The sequence below is a fragment of the Dermatophagoides pteronyssinus genome, unplaced genomic scaffold (genome assembly GCF_027571235.1).
Source record: "Dermatophagoides pteronyssinus isolate colony J.1.1.1.1 unplaced genomic scaffold, Derpt_VIB-CSIC_2022.12 sq0002, whole genome shotgun sequence".
Lineage (NCBI taxonomy): Eukaryota > Metazoa > Arthropoda > Arachnida > Sarcoptiformes > Pyroglyphidae > Dermatophagoides > Dermatophagoides pteronyssinus.
In genome coordinates, this window is record NW_027461526.1 from 4,284,827 (window position 1) to 4,302,729 (window position 17,903).

A 17,903-nucleotide genomic window follows, 5' to 3' on the forward strand; every position below is an offset into this window, starting at 1 on the left:
CGAAAACATTTCCATTTGATAGAATTCGAATGCGAATCGATTCTGAGTTTTAAAGAAGAAGAATCATATTGATAGATTTTTTTTTTGTTATCAACATTTTTTTTAATTACAAATTTTGTTTTTGGTAATTTAATGATATTTTTTTGGAAAGAAATTTAAAAAAAATGATCATCATCATTGATGACAAATCATTAATATGGTGGTGGTTGTTGTTGGAGGTAATGGTGGCGTTCTGGAAGCACACAGTCCAGCCACAACCAACCAACCACCACCAGTGGTAATTCATATTCCAACCTCTCCAACCACCACCGCCATCCAAACACTGTTGTTTTTTTTCAACTTTTTTCTACCTCTCTTCTCCTTCTCCCTTCATCATCATCGCCACCACCACCACCACCATCATCAACACATCTCATTCAATTTTATTGTATAAAGAGTGGTAAAAAATTTTGGCTATTGACTCAAACAACAACAGCAAAACAAAAAGCTTTTGTGAGTGATGATTTTGCAATGAAAATTGAGTGTATATTTTATGGATTATTGTTGGTTTAGAATTTGAATTTTTTATTTTTTGAAAAACAAAATTTATTTATTAAATAATTATGGATATTGATAATGAAGATGGTAATCAATTACAATCATCATCAACAACAATATCAATAAATGGAACAAATCGTCATCAATTTAGTATAAATGAATTATTATCAATGATTGATATGATAAAAAAATGTGAATTAATTTGGAATAAAAATCATCCAGAATATTCTCATGGTTTATCACGTGCTGTTGCATTCGAACAGATTGCACAACAATTATCAATACCGGGTATGTATTTTTTTATTTATTTTTGTAATGTTGATTGTATATTGGGCGCATGTGATTGAAAAGTGACAAAAGCCTTCTGGGCGATTGAAGTTTGTGTTTTTTTTTTAAACTAATAATAATTATTATTAATCACCATTTTTTTAGTTGAAGATATTCGTTGGAAATGGCAAATATTACGTAAAGAATATTTTAAAAAAATTTCACAAAGTCATAAAGTAACAATTAGTGGTCAAAAACCACGACCATGGAAATGGGCTGCACAGTTATCATTTTTGAATACAGTCATTGCACAAAATAATCAATTACAATATAACAGATTGAATCATCAACAACAGCAACAATTATCTTTGATATCGAAACAACAACAACCGCATCATCATATGACAAGATTAAATCAATTCAAATCAAATGCCAATCATAATGGTAATGGATCAATGTCATTATTAGCATCAACACCTAAATCAATAACTAATGGTAAATTTAATTATCGTCAACAAAATCAGCCATCAAAATCTAATAATAATAATAATCAAATTAATCAACCGATATTAAATTCGGAAGAAGATTCATCCAACGAACAAACAGACAATTCAATTGAATTACAATTGAATACAAATCAATTTGATAATTGTATTGCTATTGAATTAGAAGATGATGATCAAAATCAGCTACCTGATAATGATAATGATGATGATGATGATAATGATGATGATGAAGAGAATGAATGCGAAATAAATGGTAATAACGATGCTGTTGATGATGAAGATTTACCGAAATTTTTCTGTGAAACTATTTATTCACCAGAACATGATGAAAATGAAAATGAATCCAATGATGAAGAATTAGAATCAAAATTTTCATTAGTAACAACTAATCAACAACCAACATCAACAATCAAATCGAATATCAAAAGTCAAATTATTTATGTCAATAATAATGATAAAAATAACAAACCACCATCATCCTCATCAATAACTATTGATAATCGAAAACGTAATCGTTCCGCTGTGAATGATACAGACAATGAAAATTCTGCAAAAATTCCAAAATTTAATGGCGATCAATTAATTTCCAATGAACGGATAGATCTATCATCAATAATATCATTATTAAAAACACAAAACGAAATATTAATCATAAGAAATCGTCGTGAAGAAACATTATGGCGACAATTATCTGATAAAGATAATCAATTAAATAATCTAAATCGTCAACGTCAAAATGAACAACAAAAACAACAAGATGATACATTTCGTACATATTTATTAGCAAAATTATCATTATTACAGGATATACCAAGAACATCATCAAAATGGACAAAAGAATTTCAGACCATAATGGATCAGGCATTTGATAATGTTTATAAAAAATTTCAATCACAACAACATTATAATGAACAAAAATCAAAATTATAAATTTTTTTTTATAAATAAATTCATTTAAAAATTATACATTTGTTTCTTTTTTATCTTTTTGTAGGTGGTCGGCCACGACCACGACCACGTCCTCGACCTTTGTTGATAGTTTTGGTTGATGTTTCAATCGAACCAAAATCTGAATCATCCGAATCTTCAATGGCAACAGTTTTGGTTAATTTAGGTTTTTTCTTTGCTGGTAATTTTCCAGTGAGTTTTGGATCATCATTACTATCGAAATTTTCCATATCGAAAAATGTTGCAGATGTTTTTAATGTATGTTGTTGTTGTTGTTCACGACGATTTTGACGACCACGAGAAGTTGATGCTATGAACTTTTCATCATCATCTTCTTCTTCTTCTTCATTATCATCAATTTGATTCACATCGAACATATCGATATCATCTTCATAAAATGGATCCGCCATTTTCGAATCATTTCCATTATTTGATGATTGATTTTTTCTCGTGACCGAAGAATTTGATAATTTTTGTTGCAATAAACTTGATGGTCGCTTGACAAATGGTTCACGAATAATCCATTCAAATCGTTGTCGATAATCTTGATCATTAACAATTTTCTGTTTAATTGATCGAATTTCTTTTTTAAGATCATCAAGTTCAAAATTTTCATTATCACCAATACCGGAACCGATTAGAAAACGCATAGCTTGTTTAGTATTTCCAGTAAAATCTCTAAAACAATCGGTTTGATTTTTTTCAGTAAATGTTTCCAATTTATCAATGAAAAATTTTTCATCCAACATTGATAAACGTTTACGATCATTAGCTTCATCAAAATGTTTCAATAACATTGTTTGAAGATGATATCTTTTCGATACAACAACTGCACGTATAGCATCGATAAAATCATAAACATTATCACCACCATCATCATCATCATCGTCATCATAAAAACCGGCTGAATTTGAATCTGAATTACCCGGAATACTAGAACGTTTACGAATAAAACGTACAACATCATTATTATTGGCAACCAATTTTGTCACATGAAATTCCAATTTTCGACGATCAAACAAACGATCTTTATCACTATATTCAACACGAAGACGAATCAATGGTTTTTCATCACTACCATCATCATTAATCACTGTTGATTGACTACGAGCTTCGGTAAGCATTGTTTGTACCTGATTTCTGAAAACATAAAACAAGATTTGGTTGAAAATTTGAAACAAACAAAAAAAAACACTTACTTGCAAAATGAAAACAAAAATTGTTGTTGTTCATGTAAAGATTTGAATGAATTATTTTTGGTCAATAGGCTATCAACATCGATTGTTGTCATTACAAACGGACGAACAGTTTCACAACGATAAGATTCAATTTTAAATCGAGGTTTTTGACGTTGATGATCAAAATGACATCTCATTAGATAATAATATTTATCACCATGTTCAGCTTCACAAAGTGATGTAGCTACAGTGGAACCGGGTTGTAAGATAAAAAATTTATTTTGTTCAAAATATTCTGGTTCTTTATAAGCACGATGTTCATGACCCCAAATAACAAAATCCGGTAATGATGTTAAATCATATGGATTAAGATGTTTGGTTCCAGGTCGTGGAACACGATTCTGATGGACAAGTAAAATTTTTAGATATTTTTTCAGTTCTTCCTGAGAATCACCATCATCAAAATCCGGTGTAAGATAATTAAATCGTTCATTTTGTATCAATGTTTGTAATCGTTCTTCACGCATAGATCCAAATCCATATACGATAATTTTTGTATCATTTTTTTCAAAAATAATTGGTTTAACAACTAATTCTTCTACATTATCTTGTTTACCAAAATAATTTATTAATCCGGATGCTGAAAATAAATCCAAACAACATGAACAATCCATACCGATAGGATCATCATGATTACCATGTATAGTGAATAATGGATATTTTACTTTTAAATTTGGATCAATACAATTAGCATTTTTAAAATTTTTAACCAAAAATTTTTGTCTACCATCACCACCGAAACAATATTTTCTCAATAATGACATTGTACGACGCATTGTTCGTACGGATGGTTTATTTACATCGAATAAATCACCGGCTAATAGAATAAAATCAACCTCCATACGAACAGCTGCTTGTAAAACTTCTTCGAATGTTCGAAATGAATCATTACCAAGAATCGGATGTTTTTCATTATGTCCTAAATGACAATCCGATGCTATCAATATTTTAAATTCATCAATCTGAGATGACATTTTTAGCTGAAAAAAACAAAACAACAAAAAACAGAATCTAAAACCCCCACGCGCTAATAAAAATCAGTTGAAGTTGAAACTGAAAAATGAATTATTTTGAAAATATTCTAGAAATTCTTCGCTCATAAAGTACGTCATAAGATGAAGAAAAAAAATCAAAATGATTGGCGGTTTTTTGTTTTGTTTTGTTTAATTTTTATTTTGTTTAAATTCAACTGATATGATAACATAAAATGAATGTTCAACAATTGAATGAAGAATATAATCAAGATTATTGAGGCCATCTTTTTCGGATGTTCGATAACTTTCTTTAATCAAACGAAAACGTTGTGGATTTGGATCATTCAAATTATCTTTTGGATGTGAAAGTTTTATATATCGAGCAATTTCGGATGGAAAACGTTGTATTTGATATTTTTTCCGTACTAATCTTGATCGCATTTCATCATCTTCACCACCCCAACCAAAAAATCGATTCGAAAATCCATTAACATTGTTCATAATCGATGTCGATATTGCACAAACACCACCAAAAAGTTGTTCATAAAAATAAGCAAATCGTACAATATTCGATGACATATGTCTTGGTTGATCTGAACATAGATAAAGATTACGTAAATCTAATGGCAATAATTCAACATCATGAAATATAAAACAATCAAAATTATTCCAACGAATTGCTTCATTAAAACCAACATTAAGTAATTTTGCACGATTAAATTGATTCATATCTTTTTGTTCAACAATAAACAATTGATATTGAACTTTATTTTGTTTCGAAAGAAATTTATGAATATTATAGATAAAAATTTGTAATTGAACGCTACGATTTCGATATGGTACAATAATGGCAACATTTTGTAATGATTGACATCCGTGTGGTCGATATCGACCACCAAATTCAATCGATTCATGAAAGCTTTCATTTCGTATTGTTTGTAAATCTAATTTAGGTTCATAATTGATTAAAGAAGCTGGAAGATCAATTTGACAACGTTGAAATGTTTTTGATAAATTAGTCGGAATAAAAACATTGTAATATGGAATCATTTCGACCGATTCTACACGGAATCTAAATTCAATCCATACAAGGATTAATATTATCCAACAATTCATTGTGATTTCTGAATCGAAATCTTTCTTTTTTTCGAAACAAAACAAAAAAACATTTCTTTTTAAAATTGAATTTTATTTCCAATAAAATAGCAAATAATCAAATTATTATTATTATTGATTAATTAGATTTGATTAGAAATAATTTGGTTATTATTGTTTGTTACCACCGAAAATTATATAAAATATAGTGTAATAATTTCTTCTGATAAATACTTTTCCATATAAATTGGTCCATTTATTGATTTGATGAGCAGAGAAAAAAAAACGATTTTCATCCATCCAATGCAATCGTTTTAAAGCCATTACCCGTCCATACTGATTTATATTGTTCAGGCAATGGATGTTCCACCTTTGATAATGAAAATTTGTTTTTTTAACAAAAATTGAATTATTAGAAATACAATGCTTACATAATCGCCAGATGCATTCAAAACTGAAACATTAATTTCTGAACTTTTTGATGAAACAATTTCACATTGAAGCGATTCGTTTGATAGATATATTTCGATACCATCAGTTTTATCGACTGTAATGGTAGGTACCAATCCATTAACCTAAGGTTAAATATAATTTTATTTAATTAAAAAAAAAAATCATTTTATTTCACAAACATACCTGAGCTTGTACTCGTTGACAATTTATAAATTCCAGTACGGACAATACATTATCAAAAATTATAGAAAATTTTCGACATTGATTCACAGATATAAGATTAACTTTTCCTTTGACAGTCAAAACACATTCATTGCAATTATAAATGTTGATCGATTGTGTCATATTTGTATCATCGATAATTAAATCACGACGACCAGAATAATTTTCAACTATCCATTTTTTACCTTCTAACGATAATTTTGGATTAGATTTAGGTGGATCTTTTTGACCGATTGATCGACCTGTTGAATCGGTTCGATTTCGATCCGGTACCATCGATGATTGTCGTAATGAGCTATTTTTATGTGTCTGTTGATCAGCCGTAACTTTTCGAAGACCTCTAGTAATTTCAGTACCTTTGTTGATCGATGCAAACAATGCTGCATGTTGATCATTTGCTGCATTTTGTTTCGACGAATTATCATTAACATTATCGTTGAAAAAATCAGCCGAAGGAGGTGGTGGCGGTGGTGGTGGTAACCCAATACTTGTTCCATTATTCAATGAATTACCTTTTGCATTCCAAACTAAACCGGTAGTATGATTACGTCGAACATATTGTTGTAATTGTCCAAGAAATTCAATCCATAATTTAGCCCATTGTACTATTTGAGCATTTTTATCTTTGTAAGCAATCAAAACTTTGTTAGTATAGAATTGTGCCGAATCGGACATTTCTTTGATATATGGTGCTGGTGTTGGCATTACTGATACCCAACCTAAAGCAGCAATTCCTTCGGCTACAGATGATAAAAGATTAAAATGTTCATCTTTACGATTTTTATCTCGAATTGACTTTTGAAATGAAAGTAAAATGAGATTAATATTAATTGATTGGAAAAAAAACTCTTACAATAATCTGTGTAATAAGATCGGATGTTGGTCGAAGTAATTCCATCAATTTAGAATCATTAGGTTTTTGTGATTGTGATGCTAATTGTAAAAAATTCAATTGAGCATCCAATGCTTTACGAACTAATAAACATTGTTCTTTTACTAAACCACCAATTTCATTACTAATAGCCAAAAATTTATCAATAGGATTAGCTAATAGATCTTGAAATTCTGTCACCGAATTGTTCGAAACTATTTGGGTCATTTCAATCAATAAATTGATATGATTATTATTAGTAATTTAATTAAATCAATCAATCAATCAATCAATCAATGATGATTCATTCAACACTTACACATCTTAGTTTGGGATATTTATTTTATCAACAGAAATTTAGAAGACAAAGGAAATTGTTGGCAAAGTTTTTGTTTTTGATGACAATAAAAAAAATCAAATACAAACCGCGACACAATTGATATAATAGGAATTGTCAATTGTAAAAAGCGTCGATTTAGGTTGATAATTTGTCGATAGTGACGGCTTGTCATAAACACACACACACACACAGTGTGCAATACAATAACACATAACAATGGGTGAGGCATCTGAGTTGTTGCCCCTCTTTTTTTCTTTTCATTATTTGGTTGCATCCAATCAATTTTTCCCGGAAAGATTCTCGGAATATTCCAAAATCACGTGATTTTTATTGATTGATTAATCACGTGATTAATTATAAATGTTTTTTTTGAAAAATGGAATTTATTCTTCAGTTTTTTTTGGCTTTCGATTTAATAAGATTAGTTATTAACATAAGAGTAAATATAGTTACATCAAAAAGAACCATCATCATCAATTGCTTATTGAACTTGTTTGTTTGTCAATATCCATTTCGGAGATTTTTGAATTCTTTGGCCGAACATGATAGGAACCCATTCCAGCAGCTTGTTCAGATTCCTTATGACTATATGCTGGTATTCGTAATTCTTTTACCCTTTGTTTATGTTGTTTACTTCGTCGATGTTCATTCAATGCTAATTGTTCAATGAAAAAACGACTTTTCAAAAACAAATTAGACAATTGAAAAAAATTGATGATTAAAAAATTAAAAACTTACTCGCATTCTGTACAAAAAAATTGTCCTTGTGCCGGTAAATCATCAACCATTTCAAATGGTCGTTTTTGTTCGGGTTTAACAATATTTCGTTGAATTTCTTCAATAATTTGATCAGTATCTTTTTTATAACGTTTAGTTTTTAAACATCGTTTACCGATTCTTCGATTTGGGGCACAATTGCCCTTTTTTCGTGAATATCTTGTCATTGATTTTGAAATTGATATCTGATCACAAAAACAAACAAAAAAAAAGTTGAGTTTTGAAAACAAAAATTGATAAATGCACGTGGAAGAATTTGGATTTTGGAATCAATTTTATTCGATTCGATTCATAGAATACGTGTCACAAAAAAAAATTCCATATGTCTTGTTGTGTAATACAATCATTTTTCCATCTTTTAAGATTTCCAAAATGTTAAAAGATTTAAAAAACATTATTGTTTAGATTTGATTTTATATAATGTTGACATCATTTTTGATTGGCGTTTCATTAGCCATCATATCCTGTTTATTTATTGGTGTTAGTTTTATATTGAAAAAAGTTGGTCTAATTCGTTTATCAAATCGTGGTTTACGTGCCGGTCGTGGTGGTTTTGGTTATCTAACCGATTGGGTATGGTGGATGGGTCTTATATTCAGTATGTATCCAATTTGTTTTTACTCGACGATAATCTAAAAATTTAACAATTCCTATGTGTTCTAAGTGGGCATTGGTGAATTGGCAAATTTTACAGCATATGCATTTGCACCTGCATCATTAGTAACACCTTTAGGTGCTTTAAGCGTATTGGTCAGTTCATTATTGGCTCATAAATATCTAAAAGAAAATCTAAACATTTTTTCCAAAATTGGTTGTTCATTAGCCATAATCGGTTCAACTGTGATTGTATTACATGCACCAAAAGAAGGTAAAATTGATTCATTGGATGATATTTCATTGATGCTTGTACGGGCATCATTTCTACTATATTTAAGTTTTGTGATTATATCATCAATTTTATTGGTTGTTTTATATGCACCACGTTATGGTAATTCCAATGTTTTGGTAAGTAAATTTCCAAAAAAAGTATTATTAGCAACTAATTTCATCTAATTACACCTAGGTATACATTCTTATCTGTTCATTAATTGGTTCATTGTCTGTGATTTCTTGTAAAGGATTTGGTATCGGTATACGACAAACCATAAATGGACAAAATCAATTAATCAATCCATTATTTTGGATATTATTAATATCATTAATTACTACCGTTTCAATACAAATGAATTATCTAAACAAAGCTTTGGATATATTTGATACATCAATTGTTACACCTGTTTATTATGTATTGTTTACATCATTTGTATTGATTGCATCGGCCATTATGTTTCGTGAATGGACATCGATGACAATTGAAAATATTGTTGGAAATTTATGTGGATTTGCTACAACAATAATTGGTGTTTTTTTGCTGAATGCATTCAAAGAATTAAATATCAATATGAATAATTTAAAAAATCAGTTATTGAATACTAATCGATTGAATAATACAAATTCCGCTTTACATATGTCCGAAATAGTTGTTAATGATCCATTATTACCTGATATTCGACGATCCGTACAACCTGGTCTTATTACATGGACAATGGATGATGATGAATGTTAATGAATGATTACATCATTCCCACTCACTCTTTTTCAATTGTAAATTATTTGTTTAGTCATTTTACATTTTGTTTTTATTTAAATGTTTCAAATTTTATATATATGAAATAAAAATTGTCAATTTATAACAAGCAAACATACAAATTCATATTTTGATTATCCACAACCACCACCACCACAAGGACCACATGGTTTTTTTCGAATTGGTCGATAATAAGCAGGTGCAGAATTCATTAATGGAAAAAAATCACGAGAAAGAGTATCATCATCATCATTTTTAGCTTTATTTTTGTCATTCGAATGTTCTGTCTTGGTTGTTGTTGTTGCTGTTTCGGATTGTTTTCGTTCTGCTTGTTCTTTAATCATTTGGCTATAAATTTCTTGTTGTTTCAAACGTGCTGCTTTCAATTTGGCCAACATTAGTTCTTGATTGAAACGAAAGAAAAATAAAAATCGTTAATGTTTGGGGGAGATTGACATTCATATTTACCATTTTCATCAATATTTTGATATCTATTCAATTGACGATAACGTTTATAAATAAAATATAAGATAGTAAAAATGGCCACCGAAATACTGGCAGATATTTTGTTCAATTCTAAATTGAACAATTGATCCAATCCTAACCATGACATGATTTTTTGATTGACTGACGTTATTTGCCAATATTATTTAAAAGAAAAAAAACTCGCAAACCGAATTTGGCATTTAATAATTTACGCAATCAAAAAGTAAAAAAATCTTTCCGAAAAGTAAACATTCTATTCAAAAATGACAGTACAAAACAAATTTTTTTTCGGGAATTTTTTATTCGAAATAAAAAAAATTTTAAAAAAATTGACAAAGTCAATATGTTAAGAAACATAAAGTTTCCAATCAATAAATTTAGCATTTTTACACACTTCAATCTGATGGCTATCACCAGCAAATGTATAGAGATCATAATTAAATTTATCATAATGATGATAATCAATCGAATAGATTGTATTGATTGATGAATCAATATAATTTGGATTTGTAGGATCATTTAAATGCCAAATAATTACTTGATTAGCTGTACCTGCAGCCATTATCTTAGAATTATCGGCAATAAATCGATTTGAATAAATTACGCCTGGTGTGTCAAGAATTTGAGCACATTTGCCCGAACGTAGATGCCATAATGAAAGTTTTGGTCCACCACCACAAACAATCCATTCATTATTGTCGGTCACATCAATAGATCCAATCCATTTACCGTATTGAATACGTCGTAATTCTGGATTATGGAATGGTTCAAGCGATAAAATCGGTTTACCAGGTGATCGATAATCCCAGCTTAAAATTTTCCCATCTTCTCCACATGAATATAGCAATGGACTGGATAAATTATTATTCAAACATTTTAAGCTATGAATATAATCATGATGTCCGGAAAATTTAGCCGTTTGTTGTTGTGTTTCACGATCAAACATATAGATGTTTGAATCACCACAACCGGCTACAATTTTATTTTCACCAGCCATAGTTAACGAATTAATCATTGTTGAATCGCTTGGTAATTTAATCATCCATTCTTCTTCACATTCATCAAGATTTTGCATCGACAAACGAAATGCTTTCAGTCGTCCAACACCACCAACAATAAATCGATATTGTGAATCTGATTCGAATGTTTTCGTTGTTGTTTGAATCGAACACAAACTTGTCATACGTTCCATTGGAAATACATTGATCGATTGAAGATGTTGTCGTTGATTTTGTTGTGAAAATAAATTCGAAATCGAATTATTAACACCACCATCCTGATGATTATTATTTGATATTAATTCAGCATCACGATGAAATTCTTTAAGATATTTTCCCACTGAAAATACTGCTAGTTTACGATTTTTAACCACAGCCAACAAATAACGGCCATCATTTGTAATTATTTGTGATAAAATTGTTGTATAATATGTTCGAAGATGATCGATGTATTTATTATCGATTTCCATTTTTTTTTACCTGAAAAAATGAATTTTTTTTGAAAATAAAAATTGTCAAAATGCCGAAAAAAATAGGCTGGTGTGATTTATTTTTCGTCCACAGATGACATCACTTTGGGTATTCGAACAAAGCTGCAATATATTGTGCACACATCCAACGTGTCATCATATGATAGACCAAAAGCTTGTGAGTAAGCTTAACCCGGACCAACATATTGCATCAGCATTTTATCAGCCAAAAAAAGCATTGATCTTTTTCAGTATAAGTCATCAGATCATTTCAATTTAGTAATTGCAAACAAACTAACATAATGACCGAAGAAGAAATCTGCACTAAAATGGGTTAGTATTTTTCGTTATAGATTTTGTTTGGTTTGAATTAAATTTTAATGAAAAAAAATAGCTGCTCTTTACATTAGCGAACATGGTGATGATTCTGTTGGTGATGGATCACAATCAAAACCATTAAAAACATTACTTGAAGCTATGCGTCGAGCAAAAAATGAACCATTTCCACCATTCTATACTGATTCCATTACGGATGATAATGAAAAATCGAATGAACAAAAAGAAAAATGGACATTGGTTAGTCAATCACAGATTAAAAAAGTGAAGAAAATCTGGACAAGAGATCAATATAAAAATAAAGATAAAAATGAAAAGAAAGAAACCGATGATCAAGAACGACAAAAACGATTAGAAGAATCAAAAGCCATTCACATTGAACAGGATATGTCATTACCTGTTGCCGAACGAATCAAAATCAAAGCAGTTAATTCAATGCAAAATAAACGTGTACGAATATCTGGTTGGGTACATCGACTTCGTCGACAAGGAAAATCTTTGATGTTCATCATACTTCGTGATGGATCAGGATTTCTTCAATGTGTACTATCCGATCAACTTTGTCAAACATATGATGCACTTATATTACAAACGGAAGCATCTGTTACTGTTTATGGAACATTACTTGCATGCGATAAAGCTATCGGTGGTATTGAATTAAAATGCGATTATTGGGAATTGATTGGTAATGCACCACCAGGTGGTATCGATCATGTTTTGAATGAAGAATCACAGGTTGATGTTCAACTTGATCAACGACATTTGATGCTTCGTGGTGAAAATCTTTCGAAAATAATGACATTTCGTGCTATATTGTTACGTGCATTTCGTGATCATTATCAATCACGTAATCATACGGAAATAACTCCACCAACTATGGTTCAATCACAAGTTGAAGGTGGTTCAACTTTGTTCAAATTTGATTATTTCGGTGAAGAAGCTTATCTAACACAATCATCACAATTATATTTGGAAACTGTATTATCATCATTAGGTGATGCTTATTGTATTGCACAATCATATCGTGCTGAAGCTTCACGTACTAGACGTCATCTTTCCGAATATACACATGTTGAAGCTGAACGTGTATTCATTACTTTTGATGAATTGCTTGATTCAATAGAGGATTTAATTGTCGATGTTATTGAACGTGTTATGGCTGATCCAACTGGAAAAGAATTACTATTATTTTTTAATCCAGATTTTAAACCACCGAAAAAACCATTCAAACGAATGAATTATTCGGATGCAATTGAATATCTAAAAGCTAATGATATACGTAAAGATGATGGTACATTCTATGAATTTGGTGAAGATATACCCGAAATGCCTGAACGTCGAATGACAGATAAAATTAATGAACCAATTATGTTATGTAGATTTCCAGCTGAGATCAAATCATTTTATATGCCACGTTGTAAAGAGGATAATCGTCTTACAGAATCTGTAAGTTTTTTTTTAATATAAACTTTTCCTGATCAATTCATTTACATTTTCATTTCTTATTTGTAATTACTTTTTCTTTTTCATTTATTATTAAACACCCACACACACAAACAAATAGGTTGATGTATTATTACCCGGTGTTGGTGAAATTGTTGGTGGATCAATGAGGATCTGGAACTATGATGAACTAATTCAAGGATTTAAACGTGAACAAATTAATCCGGAAAAATATTATTGGTACACTGATCAACGTTTATTTGGTACAGCACCACATGGTGGATATGGTCTTGGCCTTGAACGTTTTATAACTTATCTATTGAATCGTTATCATATTCGTGATGCTACACTTTATCCAAGATATATTTCACGTTGTACTCCATAAGACAACAAAAAAAAAACAACAAAGCAAACAATAATAATCGGATATTATTTAATAACGTCATCATGGAAATCATGATACATTTAATTTTTTTTTATTTTAAAATTCAAAATTAAAAACAACAAAAACTAAATAACCAATCTTTTTCTATCAATTTGGGCTATTTATCAATTTGTTTGTTTTTTTCCAAATAAAATCAGAAAACATTTTCTCTTTTTTTTTCCATTTAAAATTTTCAGGTTTTCAAGTTTTAAAAGAATTGTTCTGAATATAGAAAAATATAGAATTTGTTTTTTTCTGGGTGAATCATATTGTTTGTTTGTCATCTGAAAATAGAATTCAATAATTATTCGGTAATTCAATTCAATTTTTTCTTGATGAAACGGTTAGGTTGGGTTATAGGGATTTTTTTTTTTGAAAAAGGTGAGCTATTTATAAATGAATTTTTTTTTTAATTGCAATTTTACTTGATGCTGAGCTTGATGTTTGAAATGAATGAAATGACAAAGAAACTTGAGATGTGGCTAAAAAAAATTCAATTTTATCTTCGGGTATTGGGATTCGTTTTTTTTAACAGAAAAAAGAAAGAAAATCTTAAGTAGAACTTGCTAAATTAAAAAAATAAGAAGAACGGGAAAACTAAAAAAGAAATTAAAATTGAAAAAAAATAAAAATAAAAATAAAATTGCTTTAAAAAAGGGGTAAACAAAATAAAAATTGTGACAAAAAAAAAGATCAAATTAAAAAGAAAATATCAAATTAATGTTGTTTTTGGTTGGTCAGAATGAGATCAACAAACTAAAAAAAACGGGAATCATCAGTAATGATAAGGAAAGAAAAAAAAATCACGAATTTTGATAGAATGCCATCCCTACCCCTTTTACAAAACAAACAAAAATCAAACAAACAAAAATCAAAACAAACATTTTAAACATGTAATGAACGAATTTTTCTCATTACATGATCAATATCACAATTATTACTATCGTTATTGTTATTGTTGTTGCTATGATTATTATTATTATTATTAGTGGATGTTGATGTGGATGTGGATGAAAAACGATCATCATTATCGATTACATTAATCTGATTTGATGATATACTTGTCATTTTCATCATCAATGGATTGAGCGATTGATATGAATGATCTGGATTTAATTGTGACGGTGGTTGTTGTTGTTGTGAGAAAAAAGGACATACTAATTGATCAGTTATCTTTGGTTGAATTTGGTCGTTGGGAGTATTGTTGTTCGATGATGATTGATGATCACAAGGTATCGGATTGAATGATGAATAATGAATCATACCATTATGACAGCCAGTAGATATCGTTGTTGGTTGATGATTACTGGATGATAACATTATATTATCCATTGTTGAACCGGGAAATATTGTTGCAACTGGCTGCTGAGCATTACAGCTACCGGTAGCTACTGTTACAGCACATAGATTCGGACAACAAAATAATGTTTGAAGATCATCCAACGATTTCGATCGAATCAATTGTGATGGAACATTAATATCACTTCCAATTGCTTGTTGTTGTTGTTGCAATGGCTGAGGAGATGATGAATCGTTATCGATTAGAATTGAAGCTATTGTTTCATCTTCTTCATTCATCGAATCGGGAAAATTTGTTTCGGAAAAATAACGTTCCTCTTTATTTGGTGATGATGGATTAGATTTGATCATAGCTGTTGGTTTTGATACGACTGAATTCGATACAACAGCTGCCATTGCTGCCATAGTTGCCCATAAACATCGTCTATCTCTTTGATGACAATGATAATGATGATGACCAGTTATCTGATGACAAGATTTTGAATTTTTTATTATCGAAGATCGAGAATTCGGTCTACTAGAAGGTGGTGTTGGTGAAATCATCATCAATGATGATGATGATGATAAAAGTGATTCTAATTTATTATTTTTCTTTAGATGCAATTGTAATGAATATCGACGTACAGAGCCCGTATTTAAAGCTGCTGATTTACCATAATTATATGGCTTATAACAATGAATTAATTTATTTTTGAATGAAGATTTTCGAAGAATTTTCGGATAATCACAAATACTGTTACTATTGTTGCAGGTATCGATTACCGTTGTTGTTGTAGTCGCTGGTATTGGTGAATCACATGATGATAATGATTGTTGATCACATGATTCAGATAATGATGATAATGTAGCCGAAAATGATGATGAAAATGATGATGCAAACGATATTGAATTAACATTGTTTGTTGATGATGATGATGTTGATGAATAAATATTGTTGGCCGATGATATGCCCGATGATGTTGTCGCCGATGATGATGACGACGATAATGATGATGATGAAGAAGAATTCGATGTTGTACGTCGTAATCGATTGACAAGATTGTTATTATTGTTACTACTATTTTTTCGACTAAACCATTGTTGTCGCAGTACATGATGACGACGATTTAAATGACCAAGATGATGATGTTGAAGATGTTGAAGATGAGAAGGTATAATATCTCTCATCGATGTTGTTGAATCATCAAAAGAATCATCTTCATATGTTGAATCTGTACGTGTTAATTTTCGCATCGATGTTGGTGTTGTTTGATTCCATAATTTCATTGTAGCCGAATTCGATGATTCAAATAATGATTGCAACGAAGATGGCTGCGACGGTGGTGGTGGTGGAGTAGGCGATGATTTCGAATTGTTGTTCATAATCTCGTTAATGATGATGATGAAATACGTTAACTAATTTGAAAATTTCAAATTAAACAAAACAAAATAAAAAATAAAAGGTGATTTGAAGGAAAACTTACCGGAAAGAGATCTTTGTTTTTGTTTTGTTAGTAAAGCTTTTTTTTGGTTTCTTTTTTCTTCGAATATTTTTTTTCCTATTAGCTTGTTTAGTTGTTGTTGCTGTTATAAATTTGTTACCACTTCATAATAAAAATTTTTAGAAAAATGATTCAACAAAAATAGTAACTGTATTTGGTCCAACAACAACAAAAATTATGGATCACTATTTTGTGTCAATAACAAACAAAAACAAAAAAAGAAAAGGAAAAAAAATTCTGTATGTTTATGGCAGTTGACATTTAACGATCGACAGCCAAAACACACACACACACACTCATCAAATAATAACAACAACTTGAGCGCCACTACTGCCATTTGAACAGACAAATACAAACACATACACATTCGAATACAGTGATGTTTCGCCTTAAATATGCGATGATATGATTGTTTTTCATTCATAAATCGAAATTTTACTGTAGTTTTTTTGAACAACGTTATAATACCGGGTGTATTATTTGATCAAAAATGGTTGCCCTTTATAATCATCAAAATCGCCAATAATGCATATATGAATCGTAAGCAAAAGTATCGCCCTGTTTGCGTCAAGAATATATTCTTTATTCATTCATGAATGCTGCTAGCATTTTGTTTTCCAGCTACTGCTATTCCAAAAAAAAATGACATTTTGGATAATTTTTTTTTTCGGGATAAAGCATGGTTGATTGACGCCTTACCACCTACGCACATGCTCGGAAAATATTCTTAATATTTGCAAAGAAATTATGGTTCCAGATTCGTTTTTTGCAATGATTTTGATTCTGATTTTGTTGCATTTGAAGAATTGAACCGGGAAATCAATTAAATATACTGTGTATTTTTTTTGGTTTTCTTTTTTAAATCCATGTTTTACAAGAAAAGATTATCATTTTATTCGGGAAAAAATTGGTTTAAAGGGAATTACCGTGATGAAAGTCTTGGATTTTTTTTTGTTGAAATTATTGATAATTTCATATTCCGAACAACAGATGACGTTAATGTAATTGTTCGAAATTTATTGCTCGATTGTAGAACATGTGCTGCCATCGTTTGTTAAGTGAAAATGATTTCATTGAATCACGTGACGTCCTGTTCGAATCGTTATAAAGA

The 17,903-nt window shown here is 29.9% G+C and overlaps 8 protein-coding genes and 1 pseudogene across 8 annotated transcripts; 3 read left to right on the forward strand and 6 right to left on the reverse strand.

Annotated features, from left to right (window-relative positions):
• Nucleotides 1-74: 74 nt before the first annotated feature.
• LOC113798648 (uncharacterized) lies at nt 75-2,274 on the forward strand. Its single transcript, XM_027349247.2, has 2 exons — nt 75-825; nt 970-2,274. The coding sequence occupies exons 1-2, from the start codon at nt 603-605 to the stop codon at nt 2,238-2,240; spliced, it is 1,494 nt and encodes a 497-aa protein (XP_027205048.2). The 5' UTR covers nt 75-602; the 3' UTR covers nt 2,241-2,274.
• Nucleotides 2,072-4,563, reverse strand: mre11 (double strand break repair nuclease mre11). The gene is made up of 2 exons (XM_027349137.2): nt 3,458-4,563; nt 2,072-3,398 (listed from the first exon to the last, which is right to left on the reverse strand). The coding sequence occupies exons 1-2, from the start codon at nt 4,468-4,470 to the stop codon at nt 2,291-2,293; spliced, it is 2,121 nt and encodes a 706-aa protein (XP_027204938.2). The 5' UTR covers nt 4,471-4,563; the 3' UTR covers nt 2,072-2,290.
• An 86-nt stretch (nt 4,564-4,649) lies between these two features.
• On the reverse strand, nt 4,650-5,636 carry LOC113798918 (beta-1,4-galactosyltransferase 4 pseudogene; annotated as a pseudogene).
• A 2-nt stretch (nt 5,637-5,638) lies between these two features.
• LOC113798776 (adenylyl cyclase-associated protein 1-like) lies at nt 5,639-7,669 on the reverse strand. Its single transcript, XM_075824576.1, has 5 exons — nt 7,431-7,669; nt 7,094-7,326; nt 6,202-7,035; nt 5,997-6,140; nt 5,639-5,935 (listed from the first exon to the last, which is right to left on the reverse strand). The coding sequence occupies exons 1-5, from the start codon at nt 7,432-7,434 to the stop codon at nt 5,858-5,860; spliced, it is 1,293 nt and encodes a 430-aa protein (XP_075680691.1). The 5' UTR covers nt 7,435-7,669; the 3' UTR covers nt 5,639-5,857.
• Nucleotides 7,670-7,813: 144 nt separating this feature from the next.
• LOC142646242 (uncharacterized) lies at nt 7,814-8,489 on the reverse strand. Its single transcript, XM_075824577.1, has 2 exons — nt 8,190-8,489; nt 7,814-8,129 (listed from the first exon to the last, which is right to left on the reverse strand). The coding sequence occupies exons 1-2, from the start codon at nt 8,393-8,395 to the stop codon at nt 7,925-7,927; spliced, it is 411 nt and encodes a 136-aa protein (XP_075680692.1). The 5' UTR covers nt 8,396-8,489; the 3' UTR covers nt 7,814-7,924.
• Nucleotides 8,490-8,525: 36 nt separating this feature from the next.
• Nucleotides 8,526-9,969, forward strand: spict (magnesium transporter spict). The gene is made up of 3 exons (XM_027341816.2): nt 8,526-8,826; nt 8,893-9,233; nt 9,292-9,969. The coding sequence occupies exons 1-3, from the start codon at nt 8,649-8,651 to the stop codon at nt 9,832-9,834; spliced, it is 1,062 nt and encodes a 353-aa protein (XP_027197617.1). The 5' UTR covers nt 8,526-8,648; the 3' UTR covers nt 9,835-9,969.
• On the reverse strand, nt 9,847-11,915 carry thoc6 (THO complex subunit 6). The gene is made up of 2 exons (XM_027341929.2): nt 10,324-11,915; nt 9,847-10,258 (listed from the first exon to the last, which is right to left on the reverse strand). Exon 1 carries the CDS (start codon nt 11,807-11,809, stop codon nt 10,688-10,690), a length of 1,122 nt encoding a protein of 373 aa, XP_027197730.2. The 5' UTR covers nt 11,810-11,915; the 3' UTR covers nt 9,847-10,258; nt 10,324-10,687.
• Nucleotides 11,916-11,967: 52 nt separating this feature from the next.
• Nucleotides 11,968-14,202, forward strand: AsnRS (asparagine--tRNA ligase). Its single transcript, XM_027341590.2, has 3 exons — nt 11,968-12,142; nt 12,204-13,591; nt 13,710-14,202. Exons 1-3 carry the CDS (start codon nt 12,112-12,114, stop codon nt 13,971-13,973), a joined length of 1,683 nt encoding a protein of 560 aa, XP_027197391.2. The 5' UTR covers nt 11,968-12,111; the 3' UTR covers nt 13,974-14,202.
• A 7-nt stretch (nt 14,203-14,209) lies between these two features.
• Nucleotides 14,210-17,109, reverse strand: LOC113788829 (uncharacterized). The gene is made up of 2 exons (XM_027338290.2): nt 16,775-17,109; nt 14,210-16,706 (listed from the first exon to the last, which is right to left on the reverse strand). Exon 2 carries the CDS (start codon nt 16,671-16,673, stop codon nt 14,898-14,900), a length of 1,776 nt encoding a protein of 591 aa, XP_027194091.2. The 5' UTR covers nt 16,674-16,706; nt 16,775-17,109; the 3' UTR covers nt 14,210-14,897.
• Between the last annotated feature and the right edge of the window lie 794 nt (nt 17,110-17,903).

What these genes read in the sequence shown, in the direction of transcription:
- LOC113798648 (XM_027349247.2), top strand. Translation starts at nt 603, where the DNA reads ATGGATATTGATAATGAAGATGGTAATCAATTACAATCATCATCAACA. An exon ending in ACAACAATTATCAATACCGG is followed by an intron (nt 826 to 969) that starts GTATGTATTTTT and finishes CCATTTTTTTAG; the next exon opens with TTGAAGATATTCGTTGGAAA.
- mre11 (XM_027349137.2), bottom strand. Translation starts at nt 4,470, where the DNA reads ATGTCATCTCAGATTGATGAATTTAAAATATTGATAGCATCGGATTGT. An exon ending in TTTTTGTTTTCATTTTGCAA is followed by an intron (nt 3,399 to 3,457) that starts GTAAGTGTTTTT and finishes TTATGTTTTCAG; the next exon opens with AAATCAGGTACAAACAATGC.
- LOC113798776 (XM_075824576.1), bottom strand. An exon ending in ATCTTATTACACAGATTATT is followed by an intron (nt 7,036 to 7,093) that starts GTAAGAGTTTTT and finishes TCATTTCAAAAG; the next exon opens with TCAATTCGAGATAAAAATCG. An exon ending in TGAATGCATCTGGCGATTAT is followed by an intron (nt 5,936 to 5,996) that starts GTAAGCATTGTA and finishes TCATTATCAAAG; the next exon opens with GTGGAACATCCATTGCCTGA.
- LOC142646242 (XM_075824577.1), bottom strand. Translation starts at nt 8,395, where the DNA reads ATGACAAGATATTCACGAAAAAAGGGCAATTGTGCCCCAAATCGAAGA. An exon ending in TTTTTTTGTACAGAATGCGA is followed by an intron (nt 8,130 to 8,189) that starts GTAAGTTTTTAA and finishes GTTTTTGAAAAG; the next exon opens with TCGTTTTTTCATTGAACAAT.
- spict (XM_027341816.2), top strand. Translation starts at nt 8,649, where the DNA reads ATGTTGACATCATTTTTGATTGGCGTTTCATTAGCCATCATATCCTGT. An exon ending in GTGGATGGGTCTTATATTCA is followed by an intron (nt 8,827 to 8,892) that starts GTATGTATCCAA and finishes ATGTGTTCTAAG; the next exon opens with TGGGCATTGGTGAATTGGCA. An exon ending in ATGGTAATTCCAATGTTTTG is followed by an intron (nt 9,234 to 9,291) that starts GTAAGTAAATTT and finishes AATTACACCTAG; the next exon opens with GTATACATTCTTATCTGTTC.
- thoc6 (XM_027341929.2), bottom strand. Translation starts at nt 11,809, where the DNA reads ATGGAAATCGATAATAAATACATCGATCATCTTCGAACATATTATACA.
- AsnRS (XM_027341590.2), top strand. Translation starts at nt 12,112, where the DNA reads ATGACCGAAGAAGAAATCTGCACTAAAATGG. An exon ending in AGAAATCTGCACTAAAATGG is followed by an intron (nt 12,143 to 12,203) that starts GTTAGTATTTTT and finishes GAAAAAAAATAG; the next exon opens with CTGCTCTTTACATTAGCGAA. An exon ending in ATAATCGTCTTACAGAATCT is followed by an intron (nt 13,592 to 13,709) that starts GTAAGTTTTTTT and finishes ACAAACAAATAG; the next exon opens with GTTGATGTATTATTACCCGG.
- LOC113788829 (XM_027338290.2), bottom strand. Translation starts at nt 16,673, where the DNA reads ATGAACAACAATTCGAAATCATCGCCTACTCCACCACCACCACCGTCG.